This window comes from Euleptes europaea, chromosome 4 (genome assembly GCF_029931775.1).
Source record: "Euleptes europaea isolate rEulEur1 chromosome 4, rEulEur1.hap1, whole genome shotgun sequence".
In the NCBI taxonomy this organism is placed as follows: Eukaryota; Metazoa; Chordata; class Lepidosauria; order Squamata; family Sphaerodactylidae; genus Euleptes; species Euleptes europaea.
In genome coordinates this window covers 94,876,913-94,901,534 of record NC_079315.1, presented here as the reverse complement: position 1 = coordinate 94,901,534, position 24,622 = coordinate 94,876,913, and the positions used below count along the sequence as shown (strand labels likewise).

The 24,622-nt window shown below is 42.9% G+C and overlaps 1 protein-coding gene across 1 annotated transcript in view; it reads left to right on the top strand.

Moving 5' to 3' along the window:
* The first annotated feature begins 3,489 nt into the window (after positions 1–3,489).
* The window catches only part of IPO11 (importin 11), a 104,999-nt gene continuing 83,866 nt past the window's right edge, over positions 3,490–24,622 (top strand). The window contains exons 1-7 of the mRNA XM_056848663.1: positions 3,490–3,627; positions 8,223–8,323; positions 10,157–10,229; positions 10,909–11,112; positions 16,809–16,941; positions 22,030–22,088; positions 23,707–23,755. Coding sequence (XP_056704641.1) covers positions 3,490–3,627; positions 8,223–8,323; positions 10,157–10,229; positions 10,909–11,112; positions 16,809–16,941; positions 22,030–22,088; positions 23,707–23,755 — 757 coding nt within the window. The remainder of the gene's footprint in view (positions 3,628–8,222; positions 8,324–10,156; positions 10,230–10,908; positions 11,113–16,808; positions 16,942–22,029; positions 22,089–23,706; positions 23,756–24,622) is intronic.

Genomic DNA, 24,622 nt, shown 5'->3' with positions numbered 1-24,622 from the left:
TTTTGTGGAAAATAGCTAATTAGAACTCTCTGTTCTGCCGAACTACTTCTTGTACGCTGGAACAGATGCCTAATGAATACAAATACGCCTGGAAAATTCTGTCCATGTCTAATGGTAAAGTTGCACAGTCCAGGTTTTAAACATTTATAAAATTTGCGAAGAAATTGTGTATGTAAAAGGAATCTATTCCTTAAAAAAACACCAGGATAGGAAAACAAATACAAATATGATGTATATAAAATTCCTTACATTAGCTATGTTGCTTGTGGTTGAAATAGCAGCCATTCATTAATGTTTGGCTCCGTGTATCATGCCTTGTAAAGGTAAAGGTCCCCTGGGCAAGCACTGGGTCTTTCCTGACCCATGGGGGGACATCACATCCCGACGTTTACAAGGCAGACTTTGTTTATGGGGTGGTTTGCCAGTGCCTTCCCCAGTCATCTTCCCTTTACCCTCAGCAAGCTGGGTACTCATTTTACCAACCTCGGAAGGATGGAAGGCTGAGTCAACCTTGAGCCGGCTACCTGAAACCGACTTCCGTGGGGATCGAACGCAGGTCGTGAGCAGAGCTTGGACTGCAGTACTGCAGCTTACCACTCTGCGCTGCCAGGCCTTAGAGAAGGGACAATGCACCATCTCCTGTAACACAATGTTGCAGGAGATGGTGCATTCTTAAAAGGCTGGTTGTATGAAAAGCTCTAGCAGTGTGTTGTTGTCACGTAATTTTATTCTTTAAATTCTTATTGTATTTTAAACTCTTGTGTGCTGTAGATCCTTGTTGTTAGCCACCTGGAGAGTTTCTGATGAGACATGGGAAGGAGGAGGTGAAGATGAGAGTTTTAGAGCTACCAGTCTTGGAGGTCCAGATGTTCAAGCAGCAAGTAAATCCAGATGGGGAAGGAGCTATAGATATTGCGTGCCAAAAGACCTCTACAGCTGCACAAACACAAGTTGTTTGGAGCCAGCTGAAACCGTACTTTGGGGAAGAATTCTGTCACCACTTATAGGGCAAGCAACAGAGACACAAAATATTTATTTACTTTATGTGCATGGGAAAAGGGGGAGGACTAGAGGTAGGGGCTTGGTTTCTCTCCTAACTGCACCGAAGGGAGAGAAGATTGTCTCGAGTCCTTGGAATAGTTCCAAATAAGGTAAAAGAGGGAAGGGTTTCAGGCAGGGAGCCAGTGTTTCCTAGGGCAGATTGAGCCTGAGCAAAGTAAAGGGTTTGGTTGGCAATTCTGGACAACTTATCAAAAGACGAGAAACAAAACTAATGAATCTAACCCAAATACAGGCCTAGATTCGATGACGAGGTAATGGAAAAAGATAATTTCAAAAGGGTCTACTAGTGGCTGAAGGCATACCGATTATAAAAGAGCTTGATTAATGACCTGAATGCCATAGATGAGAAGCAAGACAGTTTTTCTGGCAACTTCCTATTCCATTCTAGGTAGCTTGATTGAATCAGCTGTGGTTCTGCTTCCTCTGCCAGTGCTTCGCCTTTTGTGCTGTGCCGGTCGGAGGTTTGTTTGTTCTAATGCATGTCTCAGCACTAAAATGGAAGCATCATGAACAGCATGGTGTAGTGGTTAAGAGCTGTGGTTTGGAGTGGTGGACTCTGATCTGGAGAACCGGGTTTGATTCCCCACTCTTCCACATGAGCGGCCGAGGCTAATCTGTTTCCCCACTCCTACATAAGAAACCAGCTGGGTGACCTTGGGCTAGTCACAGCCCCACCTACCTCACAGGGAGTCTGTTGTGGAGAGGGGAAGGGAAGGTGATTGTAAGCCAGTTCAATTCTTCCTTAAGTGGTAGAGAAATTCGGCATATAAAAACCAACTCTTCTTCTTCTTCATAATGGGGTCTGTTGGGTAACAGACCTGTAATGTAAGAGCTGTTCCCTCTTTTTGCCTTTGCTTGTGGACATCATACGTTACAGGGTAAAATTGGACTTCTAGTGGTTTTATTTTGCACCCCTTTGTACTATAAAGTGTGAAGCAGCCCTCACTTTGCGTATATTTTCATTATTGTGGTCTCAAAATATTTAAATGGTATAGAGTTGTGCTTTTAAACCATCACAACCAGTTAGTATTAACAATAGGATGTTTTGGGGGGAAATTGATTCATAGGGCTGCCATGAGTCGGAACCGACTTGGTGTCACTTAACACACACACACACTCACCAGTGTGTTTTTACCCACATGTACCAGTTTTAGTTATTTTTGCACTAATGATTGGAAGGAAGCAGAGCCTACTCTTTTTCAAAACTTTTTTGCCTGATTTGCCAGGAAGTGATTTTAATTGCTATAGTGACTGGACGCATAGCTGTTTGTCTAATATTTATAAATAGGTAGATTTCATTTTGGCTATTCAAAACAGGGCTATCAATTCCTGCTTGGGAAATTCCTGGAGATTTAGGCGTGGCGCCTGGGCAGGGTAGAGTTTGAGGCAGGGAGGGAGCTATATGGGGATGCGATGCCGTAGATCAGGGGTGTCGAACTCGTTTGTTAAGAGGACCGGATATGACATAAATGTTACTTGGTCAGGCTGGGCCATGCCTCTCCAGCCCATATCGGAAGTAGGTGGTGGTGGTTGCCTCATCTGGCGAGCCAGCAGCAGGCTTGCCAGCCTAGATCCAGGGTGGGGGTGGCTGCCTCGCCTGGCGAGACAGCAGCAGACTACCCAGCCCAGATCAGGATTGGGGGAGGAGGCTCCCTTGGCTGGCGATCCCGCAGCAGGATCGCCAGCCCAGATCGAGAGTGGGGTGGTGGTGGCTGCCTCAGCTGGTGAGCCTGCATTTGGCTTGCAAGCCCAGATGTGGACTGGAGGGGGTGGCTGCCTCAACTGACTAGCCCACAGTGGGCTTGCGAGCCCAGATCGAGGGAGGGGGTTTTGGCTGTCAAAGCTGGCTCACGGGCCCGATATGAGCTCTCAAGGGGCCGGATCCAGCCCCCGGGCCTTATGTTTGACACCCTACCGTAGGTGTCTATTTCTGTAATCTAGACATCAGTTGTAATTCTGGGAGAACTGCAGGCCCAGCCTTGCGGTTGGTAACCCTAGTCAAAAAACACATTCTTGCTATAACGTTATGGTTATTTTGGTATTGATGTCTCCTGTGCACTTGTCAGTGACAGCTGGGGGGCGATATACAGAGTGGCTTGTATTTTTTGTATGATGTCAGTTCTGGCAGCAGGATCCTCTGTCTAGTGAAGTTTAGTTTTTGGAGACTTCTTGCACGACCTTTTGTTCATCAGTCTTTCTGAACCACTTTTTCATATTGGTCAAACAGAGGCAACAATAACTGTTGTTTATTACAACGAGTAAGGTATTTTCCCCTTGCTGTGTTCTGCAGTAGAAATCACCTTAAAGTCTGAAGTTCAGTAAATGGTGAAGTTGCCAAATAACAAGCAATAGTGTCTTGTAGGCTAGCTACATAATGTATATTTTTACGCTAATACTTTTCTCTGCAAATATCTTTGTCAGATTTTCATGGATCTCAACAGTGCCAGTAGCATTGTACTTCAGGTCTTGACTCAAGCCACCAGTCAAGATACTGCTGTGCTGAAACCAGCTGAGGAACAACTGAAGCAGTGGGAGACACAACCAGGTTTCTATTCAGTATTGTTGGTAAGCTACTCCCATTGAATGCGATTGTTTCCCCCCCCAGTCTTTTCAGTATTTTTCATATCCACAATCTTGCTAGAATGAACAACAATGTACTTATTGCTTAGCTCTCTGAATGTATGTTCTAAAAAGATTATCTTCACTGATGTTGAAAATATGATTTTGTGATCCGTTGTAGCAATTTTCAACAATGCTTGAGCAGACCTTATTATTATTGCTAAAATATAGAACTGATAATAAATCATCGTTTCTTGAGAAGATGCATTATTAGAGAGGAACATGTTTTCTATTGCTGTGGTTCTCTTATTCATAGTGATTTAGCAGTGTAAATGTTATGTTTGCTTGCATTTTATTTTTGTGACCAGTAGATTTGGAAGTGTGTGTTAACTGCCTCATTAAATGCCTTATTCCTGTAATAGGGCAAATTCCCTTCCAACCTCAACAAAAGCAGCTTTCTCTAAAGGAATAAATGATGTATTTTGCCAAACTGGCTTTCAGTCTTAGGTCCCTGGAATCACTAGAGATTGGTGGTATGGGTGTGACTTGTCTTACCTAGAACTGAGACTGAATCCTTAATTGTGTAGGATTTTAGGAAGGATACCCTCCTTTTTTTGGACCCCACTAACTGATGTTGAGTTGCAGCCTCTGTTTTGAGCTAGATAACACTAATGCCTGTCAGTGTGGAATGGGTAGGGTGTGAGTGAGAAAAGCTTCCTCCGTTCTTGAAAGGTCTGAGAATACTGTTGGGATTAACAGGGTGGGTTGGTGCTTGCCCATCCTCTTTTCCACCCTATGGCACCATTTCCCTTCCTTGTCTGCATAGACTGGTTCTTATCCGATTAAGCTCTTACATAGGCTTTGAGTCTGTGAAGGGTGGGGATGTGACCAAGAGGTAGTGGTGTTTATAGCTATGTCAGATACTTCTGCCTCATTAATTCACTGATGGGGATTTCAAAATTGCTAATGTTTAGTCTGAAACTAGTATATACTGTACTTTGAACTGTATTTTAAATTGTATAGTCCACTGCCCTTTGAAACTCAGAACATGCTTGTTTCATCATAGTGGCCAGCAGTGAGCAAGTCAGTACAGACACGGGTGGAATGCACTTTATGAGTTCTGTCTTTTCACACTTGAAACAGGCTCTGTACCAGTTCAGAAGTACCGACGCAGTGTGCTGCATCATCTTCCCTGCGTGTTTGAATGGTTACTTTATGTTTCAAACGTCCTGCAGAAGGCTAGCAGATCAGGGGATGTGCTTTTCTTTTTCTTTTTTATCCTTACTGTAGTAATTTAAAGGAAGGAAATGAATTTTAATTGGAACTAAATAACAAAGTTCTTAGGAATTGGAAATGTTTTTCTAGCCATTCCAATTAAGAAGAATGGCCCCAAGGGCCGTTTATGCTAATTCTTTTAATTGAATGAGAATCTGACATGGACCACAATTTATCATGAGAAGGAGTTTCAGTAGATGTTTTATTGATGTGGCTAGACTGATGACTGATTTATTCTTATATAAAGGATAAAAATTAGAACTATACATGCCATCGCCTGTATAGCATATAAGAATACTAATGCCAAAACCTTTGCTGTTCTTAACTGTGTTAACTTTCTGTAGGCAGGTTGATGGAATGGGTGACGGTGATTTCACCAGGCTTGCTTCTTCTAATTGCTGAGCGTTGTGAGAACTAAAAGATGTAAAGGGAGGGGAGAAAGAACTATCTCAGAGATAGTGTAAATCAGATATAATATGGTTTATGATTTCTTACATAGAAGCAGACCTTTGATTTTGCAGTTTTTGAAAAGAAGGTATTTTCTTTTGACAGATCACCCTAGGACAATGCTCAAATACCTTTGCCTCAGTCTTACCAAGCACTGCCGCTTGTGCATCGCTCTGTATTTGTTTAATAGAGCTTATTCGTTTATTTGTATAATGCAGTGGTTCTCAACCTTTTTCGAGTCGCGACCCCCTTTTACAATTGCCAAGTAACCTGCGACCCTCGTCACATTTGCATAAATTTGCATAAATGACATTTTCAATAGGATAAAGAAAACACATTTGTTTTTTTGGCAGTCCAGGGTATCCATATATATAATTACTTTAAATTTTAAAGTTTAAAACAAACAAGCAAACGGTACTACCACCTGTTGTGCAGTGGCTGTGACTGTGTGGCGCGGCAACCTTTCCTGGCACGGAGGAAAGAGTGCCTCTGAGAATGCACTGCGTTCCTTGTCCTCCCCTCTCTCCCCAAAAACTCTTCCAAGCAGGACGGGGCTCTCGCGAGGAAACCCCCTCTCTTGTGACTGGGACACTGCTTGTGCACAGAACTGCAGTTATCCCTCAAAGTGGAGCTCCATTTAATCACCTCACGAGAGCGAAGGGCCAGGAAAGAGCCGAGGGCCACTTATCCCGCTCGGACTTTTCGTGCCTTTTTCTCCCCTCCGCCAGTCACCGCTCCTTCTGCGCCTCACCGAACCTGCGCGCTCGAGGGGGAAATCCCGAACTGTGCATGCACCTCGACTCTCTCCCCCTTGGCCTTGCCAGAGCGGAACTGATGACTCAGGGCAGAAAAGCGAAGCCACACTACAGACATGTGCTCTTGGATTCCAGGCTGAAGCTCCCGCCCCACCCGAGCGCGGCTAAAAGTAAAAACGTGGCTGTAGCGGCCTCAAGGGGGACCGCCCTCTTCTCCTCCAAGACCTGAACTGGCCGAGCCAGAGGAGCTTCCTCGGCCTCCCACACATCCTGCCGCATCATCAGCCCGGCACAGGTGCGACCGCGCCCAGGGCTGGCCTGCCCACCTCTCAGCTGGGCAGCGGGGCTACAGCTGGTGTGCGGCGGCACGCCGCACCGTCTCTGCAGCCCAGGCTCCTTCTGGCTGTAGGTCGGCCAGTTCCTCACCTCTCTGCTTGGGGTCTTCCCTGCCCTCGCGGACGGATCAGGGTTACAGGGCATCTGGGTTAGTCCTGGACAGCCCGGGATGGGGGCTGTCCCAGGACAGTGGCGGTGACCCCCCAGAAAACACTTTGCGATCCCCTTGGGGGTCCCGACCCCCAGGTTGAGAACCACTGGTATAATGCCTTGTTTCACTGCTTTCAATATGCAGGCCATTTACATTTTGTCTTTTACTTAGAAGGTATGCTTGTTTCTGACTACTCATCATGAAATTGCTCATGTTTGTCCTGCGTCTGCCATGTTTGGTAGAAATTTATTTGTGGCTTATTGTTATACACGCTATAGGGAGAGCCACAATCAGATCTACTGGCATATTTTTAAATGCTTAAAAGTTGACCAGAGGGGGGAATTGGATCAGAGCCATGGTGCCTGAGTGGAGTTAACCCTTTCCCCTGCCACACTGTTTCCCCAGTAGAAACGTGTGCATGAACACGCATGCATGCCCCATCACAAGTTGCTGTTAACTACACTAGGGGAAAAGTCATGCATGGTTTATCCAGATAACCTAGCTTTAGAACAGATATATTTGTAGTTATTGTATTATGTTTTTATCTTACCTCTCTGGAACTCAGGATGCTGCATGGTTTCCCCACTCCCTTTTTATCCTTGCAACGGTCCTATGATGTGGAAAGCACCAATGTGGGGGAGGGAAGAAAAAAAGTTATTTCAGGCCAACACCAACTCCAGGTCTTCTTGGACAGCTCATCTGTTCTAGACCCTATTCTGTCTGACTTGAGGCTGGGCTATGGGACAGAGACAGGTCTGCTAGCTTTAGTTGATGACCTCTGTCTGAGTGTTGCTCTTATTGGACTTATCTGCACCTTCAATACAGTAGATCATACCCTCTTGTTGAGATACTTGGAGGCAGAAGTAGGTATCGGGATGTGCACTGAACTGGTTCAAATCATTTTTCACAGATCAGACTCAAAGGGTTGCTATTGGGGACCAGTTATTAGCAGCGTGGGACCTAACCTGTGGTGTTCCACATGGTGCAGTTCTATCCCCCATGCTTTTCAATCTCTAGGTAAAGCCCTTAGGACCAATCATTCATAGCTTTAGGGTTGGTTGCAGACATGATGATGGGCGAAAGATAGATTCCAGGATGCCCCAAAGGCTCCTGGGATGAAGAAGCAAAAAAGTGGAGTCTCCCCCATTGAAAATATAGAAGTTAGTAGTTCATCAGAATATTCTCCAACACTTTCCAGAATACACCGATCTCTGTAAGGCTGAGGACAACAGAAAAATAAGGTACTTTTTATATTCACTGTGGTGAATATTGGTGGGCCTACATGACCAGTGGAGCAGCAGCTTTCCCCACAACTGTCCCACCCCTGCATCTTTGTGAGCCCCCCCCCCCCCGAAACTCGGGATATATTCCAGCAGATAAAAAATCCTGTACATACAGTCTTTTTGGTTGTCAAGGGACGATGAATAGGAGTGTGGTGGAGTTTCTTATGACACAAAAGACACAACAGCTGCATATATTGTTTTTCTTAAAGCTGGATTAGTGTACATTAAACCCAACTAGAATTATATAGATTTTTATCTTCCGTGTGCCAGTTTTCACTGTTAACACATGATATAAAGAAGTGCTGTGATATATATACATATAGAAGTGTTTTGAATTCTATACTTTCCTTACAGAATATTTTCACAAATCACACCTTGGATGTGAATGTGCGGTGGTTAGCTGTGCTTTACTTCAAAAATGGAATTGACCGGTACTGGAGGCGAGTGGCACCACAGTAAGGAAGGAATTTCCTGTCTGTCTGTCTGTGTCTGTCTCTCTCCCTCCCTCCCTCCCTCCCTCCCTCTCTCCCTCCCTCCCTCCCTCTCTCCCTCTCTCTCTCTCTCTCTCTCTCTCTCTCTCTCTCTCCCTCTCTCTCTCTCTCTCTCTCTCTCTCTCCCTCTCTCTCTCTCTCTCTCTCTCCCTCTCTCTCTCTCTCTCTCTCTCTCTCTCTCCCCCTCTCTCTCTCTCTCTCTCTCTCTCTCCCTCTCTCTCTCTCTCTCTCTTTTTTGCAGTAGAGTGTTTTACAGGCTTGTGGCTATCTGCAAAATATTAAATTCCTGACAAGTGGTGGAGAAAAAGTGTAGCATTCAGTGCTACAGAGAAATTTCTAAATCACGAACAGTTTCCTGAAAGTGTGATTGTGGGGGAGGAAAACCATCCAGTAGGTGTCAGTATTGCACAACAGGAACAGCTTCCAAAGGCCTTTTTCATTTGCTATATTCTTCCTTTCTAAAGTGTTTTTAAAATCAGTGTACTCTGATTGTACCTTTAATATGTGTTCATCTTTTTTTTCAATTCTTCATCATGTTATGCATATTCTCAGGTAGCAAAATGTTCCAAATGCCTAACAAGGGCCCATGTCCCTGTAGTTCTTCAACAAATATACTTACACATTTTGGAGGGGTTTTTTGTTTTTGTTTTTGCTAATACTAATTTTTAAGATTACCTTGACTAATACTTAAATTGATAAATTTGGCACCTTCCAGAGAGCATGAGGGGAGGGCCAAATTGAGTAGAACTTCCTCTTTTTCTAATATCACCTGTTTGCTTGCTTCCACATTGCTAGCTTTTAAAACTCCCATACAGGGTTAACCGGACACAGCTGTTGCCTGGGAGAGAAGCATATAGGGTCATGCTCTGACCTGTACCCCTTGAAAAAATCAGCTTTTTATCAGCTTCGCTGCTCTTATGGTTTACTGTAAAACTTCTCTGCCAGCTTTTCTTTGCTGTCATAAATGTGTAATGCAAGCCAAACCTCAGGCATTCTTTCATTAGTGCGTAGCCTCCATGCATGTCACACACCTTTTTCTGGCGTTTCAGTCTGTACTTAATTTCCAACGTTTGTGCTGTTAACCTTACTTCTGAGTCGAGTTTGACATTTGCTCTTGTATTGGCATTTTGCTTGGCAGCAAAATTGTTGAGTCTTCATGTAGTAGCTAAATAAAGCAGGAATGCTTTTTATTGGTCATGTTTCCAGCCTGCCATTTTCCCAGATAACTTAGGGTTGTATACATGGTGCTTACCCCAGTTTATCATCCCATGAACCAATGAAACTGGGTAGGCTGAGAGAAAATAACTGGTCCAAAGTCACACAGTCCACTTTCTTGCTGAATGGAGATTTGAGCTCAGGTACTGTTAGGCCAAGTTCAGTATAATCCATTATATCAAACTGGTGTCATAACTTGGTGTAATGGGTTTCAGTCATTTCCTGAAATGGCTGAGTTCACAAAATGGTGGTAATAAGTACAAGTTAAAAAACATTCAGTGATTTTTTTTATTGCCCTACCATTGTTGGTCTGACATTTTGGCTCCAATCCTAAGAACACTTTCCTGAGAGTAAGCCCCAGTGATTAAAATGGGAGTTATTTCTGAGTAGACCTGCATAGCGGTGCTCCTGTGGTATGTCTTCATTTCACTGTTTTGCCCTGTTGTTGAATGTTTCCAGGAATTAGTCTTGCCAAGCTCAGAAAACTGTCAGTAAATTTGCTTTTAGGAAATGAAAAGTTCATACTCATGCATATTTCTAATGATCACCTTTATTCATTAATATATGTCTGTGTTTAACCAGCGCTCTTTCTGATGAGGAGAAATCTACATTGCGTGCAGGGCTTATTGCAAACTTCAATGAACCAATAAATCAGGTTAGTAATGATATAAAAGGTTAGTAGTCCTCTTCCAGAACGTACTTTTACATTTCCTTAAATTCAGAATGGAATGGATTTGATTTTTTTGGGGAAAAACATTATATATTTGGAGAAATATTTTATGTTTGCTCACATGAGCAAAATATCAATGATGATCGTTCACTTGTACCAAAAGTAACTGCATATCTGGAGATTCTTAAAGTAAATTCCTTTTCACTTTTCTTTTCTTAAATTTTTAATAGAATTTCTTGCAAGGGAAACCCTTAGAAATTCACTAGGAAAACCCAGCCTACTTTATCAAATTTATGACAATATCTGAGAAGATGGTTGTTACAAGGTGCATACATAGGAGGATAAACTGATAGCACTACCATTTTTAAGCAGAGTTACAACATTCTAAACCCATTGACTTGAGTGAATTTAGGAGGGTGCAATTGTTTATGATTACAGTGTAAATTCCAGGGGAAGTTCTTTGCTCTTACTGCATGATTTTTAAAATAAATTCACCTGCTCTATAAAACTTTGTTGAGATGTTAGTTGATATTTCAACAGACAAGTAAGGCTGTTAAAACTGAAATCAGTGGTTTAATAATCCTTAGCTTTGTTTTAGATTATGGGCACGACCATATACGCCTGCTGTCTTAACTCTGGGTGTTTCCTGTGGTTGTCTTTATAGATTGCTACACAGATTTCGGTCCTGATAGCAAAAGTTGCTCGGCTGGATTGCCCTCGGCAGTGGCCAGAACTCATCCCCACCCTCGTAGAATCTGTTAAAATTCAGGATGATCTTCGCCAGCACAGAGCTTTGCTTACCTTCTATCACGTCACAAAGACTTTGGCATCAAAACGGCTTGCTGCAGATAGGAAACTTTTCTACGATGTAAGTATCGCTTGCAGTAGAACACCATTTAAGTCGATTTAATTTCTTGCGTCAAGCATGCAGTTTTGGTATTTCTGGTCTCCACAGTTTAGAGCAGATAGTTAACAACAGCACCGGAAACATGGAATCTCAGTGATGTTTTTTTTATATAATTTTTTAAATTATTTTTATAACAAAACAAACATAAAACACAACAAAAAAGAAAAAATACAAATCGATACCTTCAATATACATATTATAACTACATTATATGATAAAAAAATGCCCTGACCTGGATGGCCCAGGCTAGCCTGATCTCCTCAGATCTCAGAAGCTAAGCAGGGTCAGCCCTGGTTAGTATTTGGATGGGAGACCACCAAGGAATACCAGGGCTGCTGTGCAGAGGAAGGCACTGGCAAACCACCTCTGTTAGTCTCTTGCCATGAAAACCCCAAAAAGGGGTCGCCATAAGTCGGCTGCGACTTGACGGCACTTTACACACACACACATATGATAAAATACAAATTATCAAGGTATCAAAACAAACAACCACCCACCTTATTAAGTGTCCCATCACCAGTGTAAGAGACTTCCGGAGAAGTGTCTAAGCAGTTTAAAGTTAAACATATAATCAACAATTCAATTGTTCTATTGTATCTATAACTCGTTCACTATATTAGTAAAATTCATTTTTGCCATTTTTTTCCCAATATGCAAAGGCCTTTGACCAAGTAGTTTTAAATTCTTCCAGATCCTTCCCATGAAGGGAATCAGTTAGTTTAGTGATGTTTCTTTTTGACAGAATTTTTTTTAGCCGTTCCTTTGAAAATGCTTGGTGGACAAAATGTTTGGCGATGCACTCCTTTGCAACACAAACAACCCATTCCTGAGCCTAAAGGACGAAAGTCCTTTGGAGGCCAGGAAAGGGGTTCCCCCGGCGTTCATGTCCCCTGTGCCCCATTTAAAATTTAAAAACCTGGCAAAAGGCTTTTTAAAGCCTTTCAGTGGCCGGAAACGGGTTTGGAGGTGCTGCGGCGGCACCTCAGCCACACCGTCCCCAGCCTCCAAAAGGTAAGGAATGGGCTGTAAATCAGTAAACAGTGATTGTGACCAAATACTGTTGTAATGTTTCCTGATCTCTTAACCATGAGAAAAGTCTGAACGTGCACCATAGCCTTGCATATATATCCCCTTCCCATTCCCAGAAAATTCTCCCATCCCTTTCCCATTCAGTATTATACATAATGTAGCATTATGTCTGCAAGGAGATTGATGCTAACCATGGTTAGCTTTAAACCACTGTTTAAAACCAGCTTCAGAACCTTGTTCCAGACTTTAGTTTAAAGGGAACTATGATTAACTTTAAAGTCTCCTGTTAGCACCATTGTTAATGCTGAACACAGCATGGGAGAGAAATCTCTTGAGCGCTCCGAAATTCTACCCATGGCAAGATAAATATTGTAGGAAGATACATTTCTCTTTCAGTGTCAGGCCAGATGCGCTTAGATTTTATTTATTTCGTGTAGTGGAACTCACTTTTTATTTGACGTTTTCTGGGTTGAGAATGGTAAATTATAGTTTGTGCTTTCCCTACATACTAGGTTCCAAAGAATTCTCTATTCCCCGTTTGGAATTTTGGTTTGTAGGATAAGAGCAAAACAGAGCTTGCATTTCAGATGCCATAAACCTGAAAATAATTCTGTCTCCATACTTAGGTGCAGGAGGGCAGGTGTCACAGGTAACATGTGAGCAAGTCCTCTTGCACTTGGTAAACCATTGAGTTTTTTCCTGTTGGGAACATGGACTAAAGTTTGTTCTCTGCTCTCAGAACCACATTGCCATCTGTTTCGGAGAGCAAAGAACAAACCATGGTGAAGAAAGGAAGGATAAGGAAGTCCTTGAACCCAAAGTATAGTTTATGACCCATAGTTTCATATCTTAGTTTGCAAGCTGTTCTCAACTGTGGTTTAGGAATTTATGTGAAACATCAGAAGTAATCTGCCTTGAGTCTGACTAAAGTAAGTGATTTATTTTTAATCTTCTCTATTTTAACTCAATTTCCAGAGCACATATTTTATTACATATTGTGAGTTAAAATGCAGATATCACTGCTATTTTGGAACAGCTTTTTTTCATTTTGAAAATTTCTCTAAAAATCTTAAAACACCATGGAAGAGTTTTTGTTTTGATGAACATAATGTAAGAAACCCCTTTCCCCACAGTAAGTTTTTCAGTACAAAGAAATTGGTAAGTCTGGAGCATGATGTATAAGTCAGCAGATGGGTTTTTGCTCACGTGGTCATGGTGCTGGGTGGGAGGGAGGGAGGGCTTTGATATATAGCACACAAGCTATTTTTTTTTTTTGTAGAATGGATAAAATGAATTTATTTTCTGGAGAAAGTAATACCGTATATACTCATGTATAAGCCGACCCGCATATAAGCCGAGGTGCCTAATTTTACCCCAAAAATGGGGGAAAATTAGGCACCCGTGTATAAGCCGAGGGTCGGCCCTGCAGGCAGGCCCTGCAGGCCTCTCCCAGGCCGCAGAGAAGGCGCGGGGGGGGGTGGCGGGGGGGGGGGCGGCGGGGCCTGCTTGCACTCAGGCAGGCCCTGCAGGCCTCTCCCAGGCCGCAGAGAAGGTGCGAGGGGGGGGGCGGCGGGGGGTGGTGGCGGGGCCTGCTTGCACTCAGGCAGGCCCTGCAGGCCTCTCCCAGGCCGCAGAGAAGACGCGGGGGGGGGGGGGGCGGGGGCGGCGGCGGGGGGGGGCGGGGCCTGCCTGCAGGCCTCTCCCAGGCCGCAGAGAAGGCGCGGGGGGGCGGCGGGGGGGGGCGGTGGGGCCTGCCTGCACTCAGGCAGGCCCTGCAGGCCTCTCCCAGGCCGCAGAGAAGGCGCGGGGGGGGGGGCGGCGGGGGGGCGGCAGGGCCTGCCTGCACTCAGGCAGGCCCTGCAGGCCTCTCCCAGGCCGCAGAGAAGGCGTGCGGGATGGCGGCGGCAGCGGCGGTAAGTTCCCCCTCCCTCTATCCCTCCTCCCCCCTCCCCCCTCCCCTCGCCTACCGTATTGACCCGCGTATAAGCCGAGTTGGCTTTTTTCAGCCCTTTTTTTGGGCTGAAAAACTCGGCTTATACGCGAGTATATACGGTAGTGTGTTAAGACATAAATGGGATTATGTTTGAGAAATACTTGCATAATACTTGTAAATTAACAGCCATCTGCCTCCATCCTGCCATGCTTTATGGTAATTTAAATAACTTTTTGGAAGGGGGAAAGTTTAATTAGCTTACATTTTGCTTAGCTTTGTATCCATCATCAAAATAGTTTTAACACACAGTCTGGTATGATTTTCAAACCTGGAATGATGTTCAGAGTGTCATTTGTGTCATTTTATTAGTCACTGCTGTGCTGAGGTCTAAGCTGTTTACTCATTTATACCCCACCTTTCTCCTCAATGGTGACTCAAAGTGGCTTGCATCATTCTTCTCTCTTCCCTTATATCCTCACAACAACCTTACAAGGTAGGTTAGGCTGAGTGTCCATGACTGGCCCAGGGTGTGACCCAGCAAGCTTCCATGGCAGAGTGGGTTTAAAACCTGGGTCTCCTAGATCCTAATTCAGCACTCTTACCCACTACACCACACTGACCCCTACACGATACTTCTACCATCTGATCATTATGGGGACTTCCAACAGGAAGCCAGTTGTGGGTTCCCTGTGGGAACCGAATTCACAAGCTCTGCAGGGGCTTTTTTTCGATTGGGACCGTGGTGTGGGGGTGTGAAGTGGATCCACGGGCAAGCAGGAGCCTCTCCTCCAACGCTGTGGTCTCAATCTGAATTAAGTTTGCACATGGAACTTGCAGCCGGTGTCCTGTTGCAGTTCCCCGTGGTGATTATTGGTAGATGTAACTTGTAGTTTGGCCCTGACTGTACAGCATTCGACTTCAGTCCTGTGCATGTTACAGTGTGAGTTGGGCACTTGATAACACAGTGGTGTAATCCTATGCAGACTTAAGCCTGTTGATTTGAGTGGGATCATAGTGGAGTAACTGCAGAAGATTGCACTGAAAATCATTTTGCTCAGCAAAACATTCAGTTCAAAATTCACGTCTGTTAATGTTTTATATAATTATGTTGTAGAGAAGGCAAGTTTCTTTTCAGTGTCAGGCTGGATGTGCTCGAATCATTTGTGTTTTAAAATTCAATTTTGATTTGAGAACCAAATAAAAATTTCCAGATGACTGTAAAATGGTTCTTTGTAATGGTCCACTGTCCCATATGGCTTTGTTTGAAATATCGGAAGAGAGCCTGCACGATACCAGATTTGCAGTCTGCTATCAAACCCTGATGATGACGAGAGCCTGGTTAGTTTTAACCATGGTTAATGCTGGTGTAAATCTGGTCCTTAAATGGAGGCTTTTGGGGGGAAGGATGCACAAGCAGGAAAGACTTGAGAGAAGGATCCTGAATCTAATGACCTAATCTTTTTTAGGGATAAGGAGTGTTCATTCTGCAGTGGCTCAATATCACATTAATGTTGTGTGACAGCTTTGTGCAGTGTGCATATATAATTAGGGATGACATTTTAAAATACTCTTTTTTCTTTTCTTTTTTGCATGGTAGTGTTCTTTATTTGGGAAGACGTGTTCCTTTTTACATCTGATGGTTGCATTGTACTTTGTATCTTAAATGATTTTTGAATCGGCTATAAGAAGCTTTCCACTGGTGCTGTGTACAGAGAACACTATTACAATGTTAGGTTTTAACTGACAGATCATGACAGCAAATAGTGACCACCACCACCCCATTTTCTCCTAAATGTGTGTTGAATTCCATGAAAAAATATTAAAGGAACTAACGATGAATTGGGAGTTTTGTAGCAAAGCTGTAAATATGATTCAGTCAAATCTGCAGTCTAGTCAATGCAAACCATGAATATGAAAGTGCATCCTTCCAAGAACATGAAATAAAGCAAAAGCCTTACCTGTTATTTAGTAAATTGAATGCCTTTTTTCCATTTGAATAGCAGGTCCCCTTTGCCAACCTTAAACACGATTTGAAATTCAGTTTCAAAAGCAGCCACGTGGCATAAGGAACCATTATTCATTCTCTGAGTCTGCTTGGAGTAAAGACAAAAAACAAGTCATATGTTAGCCTTCGGAGCCAGCATGGTGTAGTGGTTAACAGCAGTGGTTTGGAGCGGTGGACTCTAATCTGGAGAACCGGGTTTGATTCCCCACTCCTCCACATGAGCGGCGGACTCTAATCTGGTGAACCGGGTTGGTCTCCCCACTCCTATACATAAGGCCAGCTGGGTGACCTTGGGCTAGTCACACTCTCTCAGCACCACCTACCTCACAGGGTGTCTGTTGTGGGGAGGGGAAGGTGAATGTAAGTCAGTTTGCTTCTTCCTTAAGTGGTAGAGAAAGTCGGCATATAAAAACCAATTCTTCTTCTTCTTTGGATCCTATCCTCTGATTTTGGGTGGGTAGTGCCTCCTGTCCCCCAGAGTAACCTCATATTTAATTGTAAAAATATATAATTAGACTTCACCAAAAAACATGAAGCAAATTTTGTGACTCAGGAGGCAGGTTTGAAGAAAAACTCCCCCTTCTCGGTGCTGCTTTCAAACTTCTTTTGAAGCTTAAGAGACTTTCAGAATTTGTGTTATCTTTACCAAGATCTGAGTAAATTATTTGTGTTTTTTTTCTTCCATTGCAGCTGGCCTCTGGAATTTATAGCTTCACCTGTTCCTTGTGGAATCACCATACAGATACCTTCCTCCAACAGATTTGTACTGCAGATGAAACTGCTATCAGTAATTCATTAGAGAGAAATCTGTTATCATTGAAAGGTAATTAATAAACCGTGTTAAGCTGGTGTACAACTAAATATGTATAGTAAAGTGGCTTTCAGATATTGTTGCTCAGAATTAAAGCCGCCTAACTCCTTAGAGAGTTTGGTGACCAATCCTGAGATTCCACAAGAGCATCTTTAGTTTTTTATATACAGTTTGCTCACTGATGAACAAGGGATGCAAAATAGCAATGTGCTTCTTTTTGTCAGTTAGAGCTTTTCTTTAGTATATAGTCTCAAAATATAAATTTACGTTGATTTTACATTGATTTACCCAGTGATTTTAAAATAGCATTGTGTAAACGGTTTTCTTAAGTACTGACACAGTGGCCTTCAAAATTCATCCATTCGTGTTTGGCTCTGGAAGTATGCTACATGCACAGTGTAGCAGCCTGAGCTGCTTATCTGTTTTTTGGTATATCATCCTATTGGATATCTATAAATATCCAAGACTTTTTGTGGGTGGAATTTCTCCTTGAGTTGTTAAATGGGATGGGCTTTCCAATTTTTTCATTAGTGACTGGCCCAAGGCTACCCAGTGAGCCCGATCGTCAAACATCAGTAATCTCCTTTGGCCAATTCTGACACTATTCACTGCACTCTGCCGTACTTCTCTTCTATTATTTGCCACATGAATTTGGCAGAGAAACAAACAAGTCATAGTGCCCCGGCTTCCTGACTCACCAGCATCAAGTGCAAACTGCAGCTTCGTCAGCTAATGTATTCTTCATGTTATGCGGCAGAATAGTCTGACAATTCATTCTTTATCAAGAATACGTTGTGCCAAACTAGGCCGCTGGGCTGGTGTGGTCGGATTATTGTAGGCACTTGTTTCAAATTAAATGATGAGCAGGACAGGTCTGTGTCTGGTATCTGCAAAACTAACCTTGTTAAAGGCAAAAATTAAAAATGCTTTTACATGTTACGTACACCTATGTATGCTGAATTTCTTAGAAGAATTCTCTCCTGCATTGTTTTAGGGAGCTCATGCAGTATTCAAAACGTTGTTTTAGGGAGCTCATGCAGTATTCAAAACGTAAGGTCTTTCAAAACGTTGGGTCTTTTTCAGAGATAACGTACAAAATGACGACTAAAATTCTAATACTGTCACTTCTGCAAACATTTGGAGCACTCTTGGCTCTAAATTGTTTATTCGTTTTGTTTGAGACTGCAGCCTGTGGTAAAAAATAATACAAAGGGCATATTGTATTCCTGCTTTGTGAATATATAAAATAGTAGGTAAAAATCCCTTGTTGTCTTTTGAAAATATTAATGGCCTTCTGTAAGATTTCTGTTGTTATTTTTTTGTTTTCCCAGTAGCCTTATTTCTTATGACTGGAATTCTAAAACCATCTCAATATAGCGAGGAGTCAAATATTTAAAACTTCAAGTGTATCCAGCGTGGTGTAGTGGTTAAGAGCGGTGGTTTGGAGCGGTGGACTCTGATCTGGAGAACTGGGTTTGATTCCCCACTTCTCCACATGAGGGAAGGGAAGGTGATTATAAGCCTGTTTGATTCTTCCTTAAGTGGTAGAGAAAGTCAGCATACAAAAACCAAGTCTTCTTCTTCTTAAGGAGCAGAAGTGTATTATTATGTTGGATAATAAACAATGAGTACCTTTTTATATAAGAGCTGAATAGTCTTTTTCTTCATGGTCTTGTGCATCATGCTGATGGATTTTGCACATGCGAAAAGCTTTAATTTTGACGTCTCTAAGCTAGGTTTTGTTCACAAAAATCCTCTTCCCGCAGAGGTACAATGTCAGCAGTGCATGCCCGAGAAGGAGGAGTCACGTCCTTCCCACTCAGGTTTCTTTTCTCCACCACTGCAGTATTTGGGAACATTCTCCAGAGACAACCCTTCTCTTTTGATCTAGTTCTCTGTGGTGCCCTGGCACATGTACCGCAAAGGACAACTTAAAAGTGTTGACAGTGCGGAGGAAAGTTGCTATGGCCACAGTCATTGTCTCCTGTGTTTCACAGCAGTGCACAGTACAGACTTGTACCAACTGGCTGAAGTTTACAGCTGATTTTTCCAGGTCACTCCCTTGGAAAGTGTGATCTCAGCTTCTGAGACAATTGTCAGTGAATTGGCATCAACTACACAGAAACCCATCTACTGTCACATCTTTCTGTGCCAGAAGCATTGATGCCAAGTCCCTCGTTACTGAGTGAGCAGCAGATCAGACCACTAAGTGTCAAGTCCAATCACAGTTGGAACTGAGGAACAAAAAACACAAGAAGAAATATCAGCCTAAGATAGATTAACAGAGATCCGCTCCCCCAGCCTCATCCCCAGCCTCTTGGGAGGATGTTCCTCAGTGTGCTTCAGCAGATGTGGTCTCAGTACCGCTGGAACCTTTCTTGGAGGGGATTCAAGATCACCCCAATCCCGAGAACACAGTCAGCTGCTAAGAGTCAATTTAACTTGTAGGATCCTTCTCCGAATGCACTTTGGAAGACTCCAGACACAATATCCTCCAATCTCCGCACTCTGATGCACCTCCACTGATGTGTCCTAGTATAGTTCCTCATACTGCTATTGATAACCTTTCTCTTCCAGGCATTCACCATCTGGTTCCTGGAGTCAATGTTGTCAGCCTCAATATCATGAGTACAGTCCAGATCCATGGGATCATTTTGAGCCAATCTCTCCGAATTGCCTTCCCTATTACTGGGAGTAAGAAAAGCAGTACTACAGAAATTAGGACTACAGAAATTAGGACCAGGACTTGACTGCCTCGTAAAGCTATCATTCACCATGTGCTTCTGTAAGCTTTAGGACCAGCATTTGCCTTGGGTTTCATTATGTGACAGTCAACACTGATTCTTGATCCTATTAGCTGTGGGCTTCTGCCTGCCACATCTGATGCTTGTTTCCTTTAGGACCAATAAAATGATCCTTAGTACCAATGGAGGTACATGCATCTCTATTTATATTGGTGTCTGTTTTTGTCTGTGTTGGACCAAGCTCCTCCTGTAAGTAGACAGAGGCACCTTTTCTTCTTCCTGTATTCCAAGGAGGAAATTCATGATGCTTCAGACTCTTCGTGGCCTGTCAGTGACTGATGCAAGGTGTTCTTCCCCAAATGAAGATGTGAGAATGTATACAGAGCAGCTGGTGCAAATGGGATTGGTAATAAAGTAATCTCGAACTTCAGGATCCATGTTTGGGATCATGGATGCTGGATGCCCAAACGCCAGTGCTTCTTGCATTGCTTTGCATTGCTTCTTGCATTGCATTGCTTCAGACGAGGAAAGATTCCTGGGAAACATCAGCTTCTATACCTTCTGCATCAAAATGACTTGAAAGCCTGTAGAAGAGCCAATAAGAACAGCATAACTTTTTATTTTGGCCATCCACTCCCCAAATTCCTTTGTGGTGGAAGCCTCCAAAGACAAAGGGAAGCAAAATTCCACTCTGTGCTTGCAGATGAGGAGCTAAGAAAATTGGGCAGCATTCAGAGAAACTGACTGATGACATGCTGGAAGAGGGTACAGAAATTAAACTCTACTGCTCTCTCCATTTAACTTACGTCCACCACCTACAAGACCCCAAAGATCCTCTTGCCAGAAGAGGCCGTTCCCCAACTTGGATTGCTCTTCACCTCATAGGTCCTCTACTAACATCAGCAAATCCTCCTCCTTTCCTGTGTGTGTGTGTGTGTGTGGTGTGTTAAGTGCAGTCAAGTTGCTTCTGACTCATGGCGACCCTATGAATGAAAGTCCTCCAAAATGTACTATCTTTGATAGCCTTGCTCAGATCTTGCAAATTGAAGGCTGTGGCTTCCTTTATTGAGTCAATCCATCTCTTGTTGGGTCTTCCTCTTTTCCTGCTGCCCTCAACTTTTCCTAGCATGACTGTCTTTTCCAGGGACTCTTGTCGTCTCATGACATGACCCAAACACGACGGCCTCAGTTTAATCATTTTAGCTTCTAGGGTCAGTTCAGGCTTAATTTGATCTATAACCCACTGATTTGTTTTTTTGGCAGTCCACGGAATCCGTAACACTCGCCTCCAACACCACATTTCAAAGGAATCTATTTTCTTCCTCTCAGCTTTCTTCACTTCCAGCTTTCACACCCATACATAGTAATAGGGAATACGATGGCATGAATTAATCTAGTCTTGGTGGCCAGTGACACATCCTTAAACTTCAAAATCTTTTCTAGCTTCTTCATGGCTGCCCTTCCCAGTCTCAATCTCTTTCTGTTTTCTTGGCTGCAGTCTCCCTTTTGATTGATGGTGGAGCCAAGAAATAGAAAGTCTTGAACAATTTCAATTTCCTCATTGTCAACCTTAAAGTTGTGTAATTCTCCTGTAGTCATTACTTTTGTTTTCTTGATGTTCAGCTGTAGTCCTGCTTTGGCACTTTCTCTTTTAACTTTCAGCAGGAGTCGTTTCAAATCTTCACTATTTTCTGCCAATAATGTAGTGTCATCAGCATATCTCAAATTATTAATGTTCCTCCCCCCAATTTTCACTCCACCTTCATCTAAATCTAATCCAGCTTTCCTAATTATATGTTCTGCATATAGATTGAAGAGATAGGGAGATAAAATACATCCTTGTCTGACACCTTTGCCAATTGGAAACCATTCCGTTTCTCCATATTCTGTCTAACTGTGGCCTCCTTTCCTACGCCTCAGTTTATCCCTCAGTGTCGTAAGTCACTGGGAGCCTTCAGTCAGGATGTTTGCTTTTTTCCTCCTTGCCAGCTGTTCCACACTTCCATTACCATCTGTCAACATTGGAAGCTATCACCAACAACAGCTGGGTCTTTACCACCGAGCTGGGATATACAGTACCACTTGTCCCCCCGCATCCACCATGTTCAACCCTACCCTCCTCCTTTACGTCTTCCTGCTGAAGAAAGGGGATAGAAATTATGCCAAGCTCAGGCATGCACTATCAAAGCTTTTTTTAACCTAAAAGTTAGCTAGATCTGGAAGTTGGCTTTGAGATTGATGCTCTGTGCAGCTGCAAAGCCCATCAGTGTGAATACACAGATGGTCACCCAATGAACATCAGTTGCAGGTAAATGACCTATTTATTTTGAGGCAGTAATGTTGTTTCATTTTTCAGTGCTTCGCAAATTGACCGTTCATGGCTTTGTGGAGCCTCATCGGAACGTAGAGGTCATGGTAAGCAACACACATGCTTAATTTTTGTAAATACGTTTTTTTAAATAATGTCGTTAAATATCTTTGGAATTGGGACTGTGACAATTCTCACTGCTAATATGAATGTCTGTAAGAATTTCCTCTGATGAAAGGGGAAATGCTGAGGCTGCCTAGAGCGCAAATGTTTGGAAGAGCTATGCTTGGAAGACTGATCGAGTATGTTTAGAACCAAGGTAGGATATTTGCTATAGGTACAGGTTGAGTATCCCTTAACCGGACATCCAAAAACTGGCATGACCTGAAAACCAGAAGTTTTGAGCCAACATGCAGGTATTACTCACAGGCCCTCAGGAGCACACCAAAGTCTTTTTCACCTTTGCTTTCTGATGAGTCAATGCACACAAAATTATTTAAAATCATTGTTTAAAATTACATTCAGGCTAAGTGTATAAAGTGTATATAAAACATAAATGAATTTTGTGTTTAGATATCATCCCCAAGATATCTCATTATGTATATGCAAATATTCCAAAATATGGAAAGATCCGAAATATGGAACACTTCTGGTCCCAAGCATTCCGGATAAGGGATACTCAACCTGTATACAGTAAATCCATCAGCCGTAGGGTTGCCAGGTCCCTCTTTGCCACCGGCCGGAGGTTTTGGGGCGGAGCCTGAGGAGGGCGGGATTTGGGGAGGGGAGGGGACTTCAATGCCATAGAGTCCAATTGCCAAAGCGGCCATTTTCTCCAGGTGAACTGATTTATATCGGCTGGAGATCAGTTGTAATAGCAGGAGATCTCCAGCTACTACCTGGAGGCTGGCAACCCTAGTCAGCTGTCCTTGACCTTGTGCACCTCCCCCACACACCCCATACACTATTATGCGTTGTTTGATCATCTGGTCTTTTGGCCTATACCATACCAGCTTGGTTAGCTAGTTGTGTGTTGCTCCCAGTGTCTGAGTCTGTAGCTGTAATTAGGCCGGGAGTACTATTGGAGCTTGTGCATGACTTCCACTTTAGTGCCACCAGTGTAATTCTGTTTTAAATGTAAGTTTTTAGCTATGAGCCCTGCTGTGCAGGGGGAGGGGCGAGCTATAAATACAAGTAAAAAAACATAATAAAATAAACTAATGATAGTCAGCATCCAGAAGGGGATGTGAACAGGGGGCTCACTATATAGGCTTGTTTAAATTTGAAGGCAACTTTATATGAACTTGTTGAGATTTGAATTATTATGCCTGTTTAAATGTTTCCTTATTGTTGTCTTAATGTAAGTAGCTTAAAAATTAGGAAAGTTGACGGTGGGTTTTCATTAGCATAGTAAACTATATAAAGTCTTTAAATATTTTAAATTGAAATAACAGTTGAGCCTGCTTCCATATTGAACTGCCCACTTTTGTCCTGTTCTACAGATGCTTCCTACTTGTCCTGTACTACTCTTTCACCTACCTGTCTGGTACCTTTTCACTCTGCTGCTTCTGCAGTGGCACATGCTCCCCTTTCCTCCTTTGCTTGCTTTCTGCCCTTAATGAACTGATGAAATGAGTTTCACTTTTTTGGGGGGGAAAATATAGCTCCTTGTGATATAGTTAACTGTGCCTGCTATCCTTTAAATGTTGTTTTCACATCTTGTAGGGATTTCTACATGCAGTATTTGAGCGGTTAAAACAGTTTTTGGAATGTAGTAAGTATTTTAAGGCTTATTTTCACCTTTTAGCGTTATGTTTTGAATCCTAACAAAAGTCTTAACAGCTGAGCTGCATCTTCAGTAGTAAAATATATCTTGGTTTCTGTTGCCAGATGACAAAATGCTTCTTAACAAAATAACTTTCCTTTTATCCCATAGAAGCTCCTTGATCAATTGATCTTGAGCAGCATATATCTAGTGTTGGAGGGATATAAGGACTGAAACAAATCTTGCCACTGACAATGTAGCCTTAGGGTCTCTATCGCTTAGTAAAAAAGGCATTATGTCAGTCACAGAGGCATTGGATTTGTATATTAAAAGGGGGGAAATATAGTGCGATCGAAGTTCCTCGTAAAAGCGGCATTCCAAAAGGGCATGGGCTAATGAGTCAATAGAGCCAGAAGAGCAAGGGCATATCCTGTCTGAGTATGGTATATTCAGAATTCTGCCCTGCATTACCATAGAAGGGTTAGCATTCAATCTAGCCAAGCAAAAAGCTCTGGAGAGACGAGGAGTTGTCAGATAATATGTATAGGCAGGCAGACCACGTGGAGGGGGTATTCTGAAGAACTGGGATGAACAGACGCGACGAGCATGAAAAGTAGTGCTGTTATAACCAAGCTCTTTAATGCGCTTTTTAATTTTGGTAAAAGCTTCAGTTTTCCCAAGATCTAATAACATATCCTGCAAGAAGCCCAACAACGACAGTTTCTCATCTAAGTTTTTTTGCCATGAGGATTTAAAAGAGTCATGCTTCAGAGAAGCTAGGAACCTCTCAGTGCTAAAGCACAGTTTAAGGTGTAGTTTAAAGGCGGCCAACCACGCCCTAGCTTCAAGTGACATTTGGCCAAACTTGGAACGAAG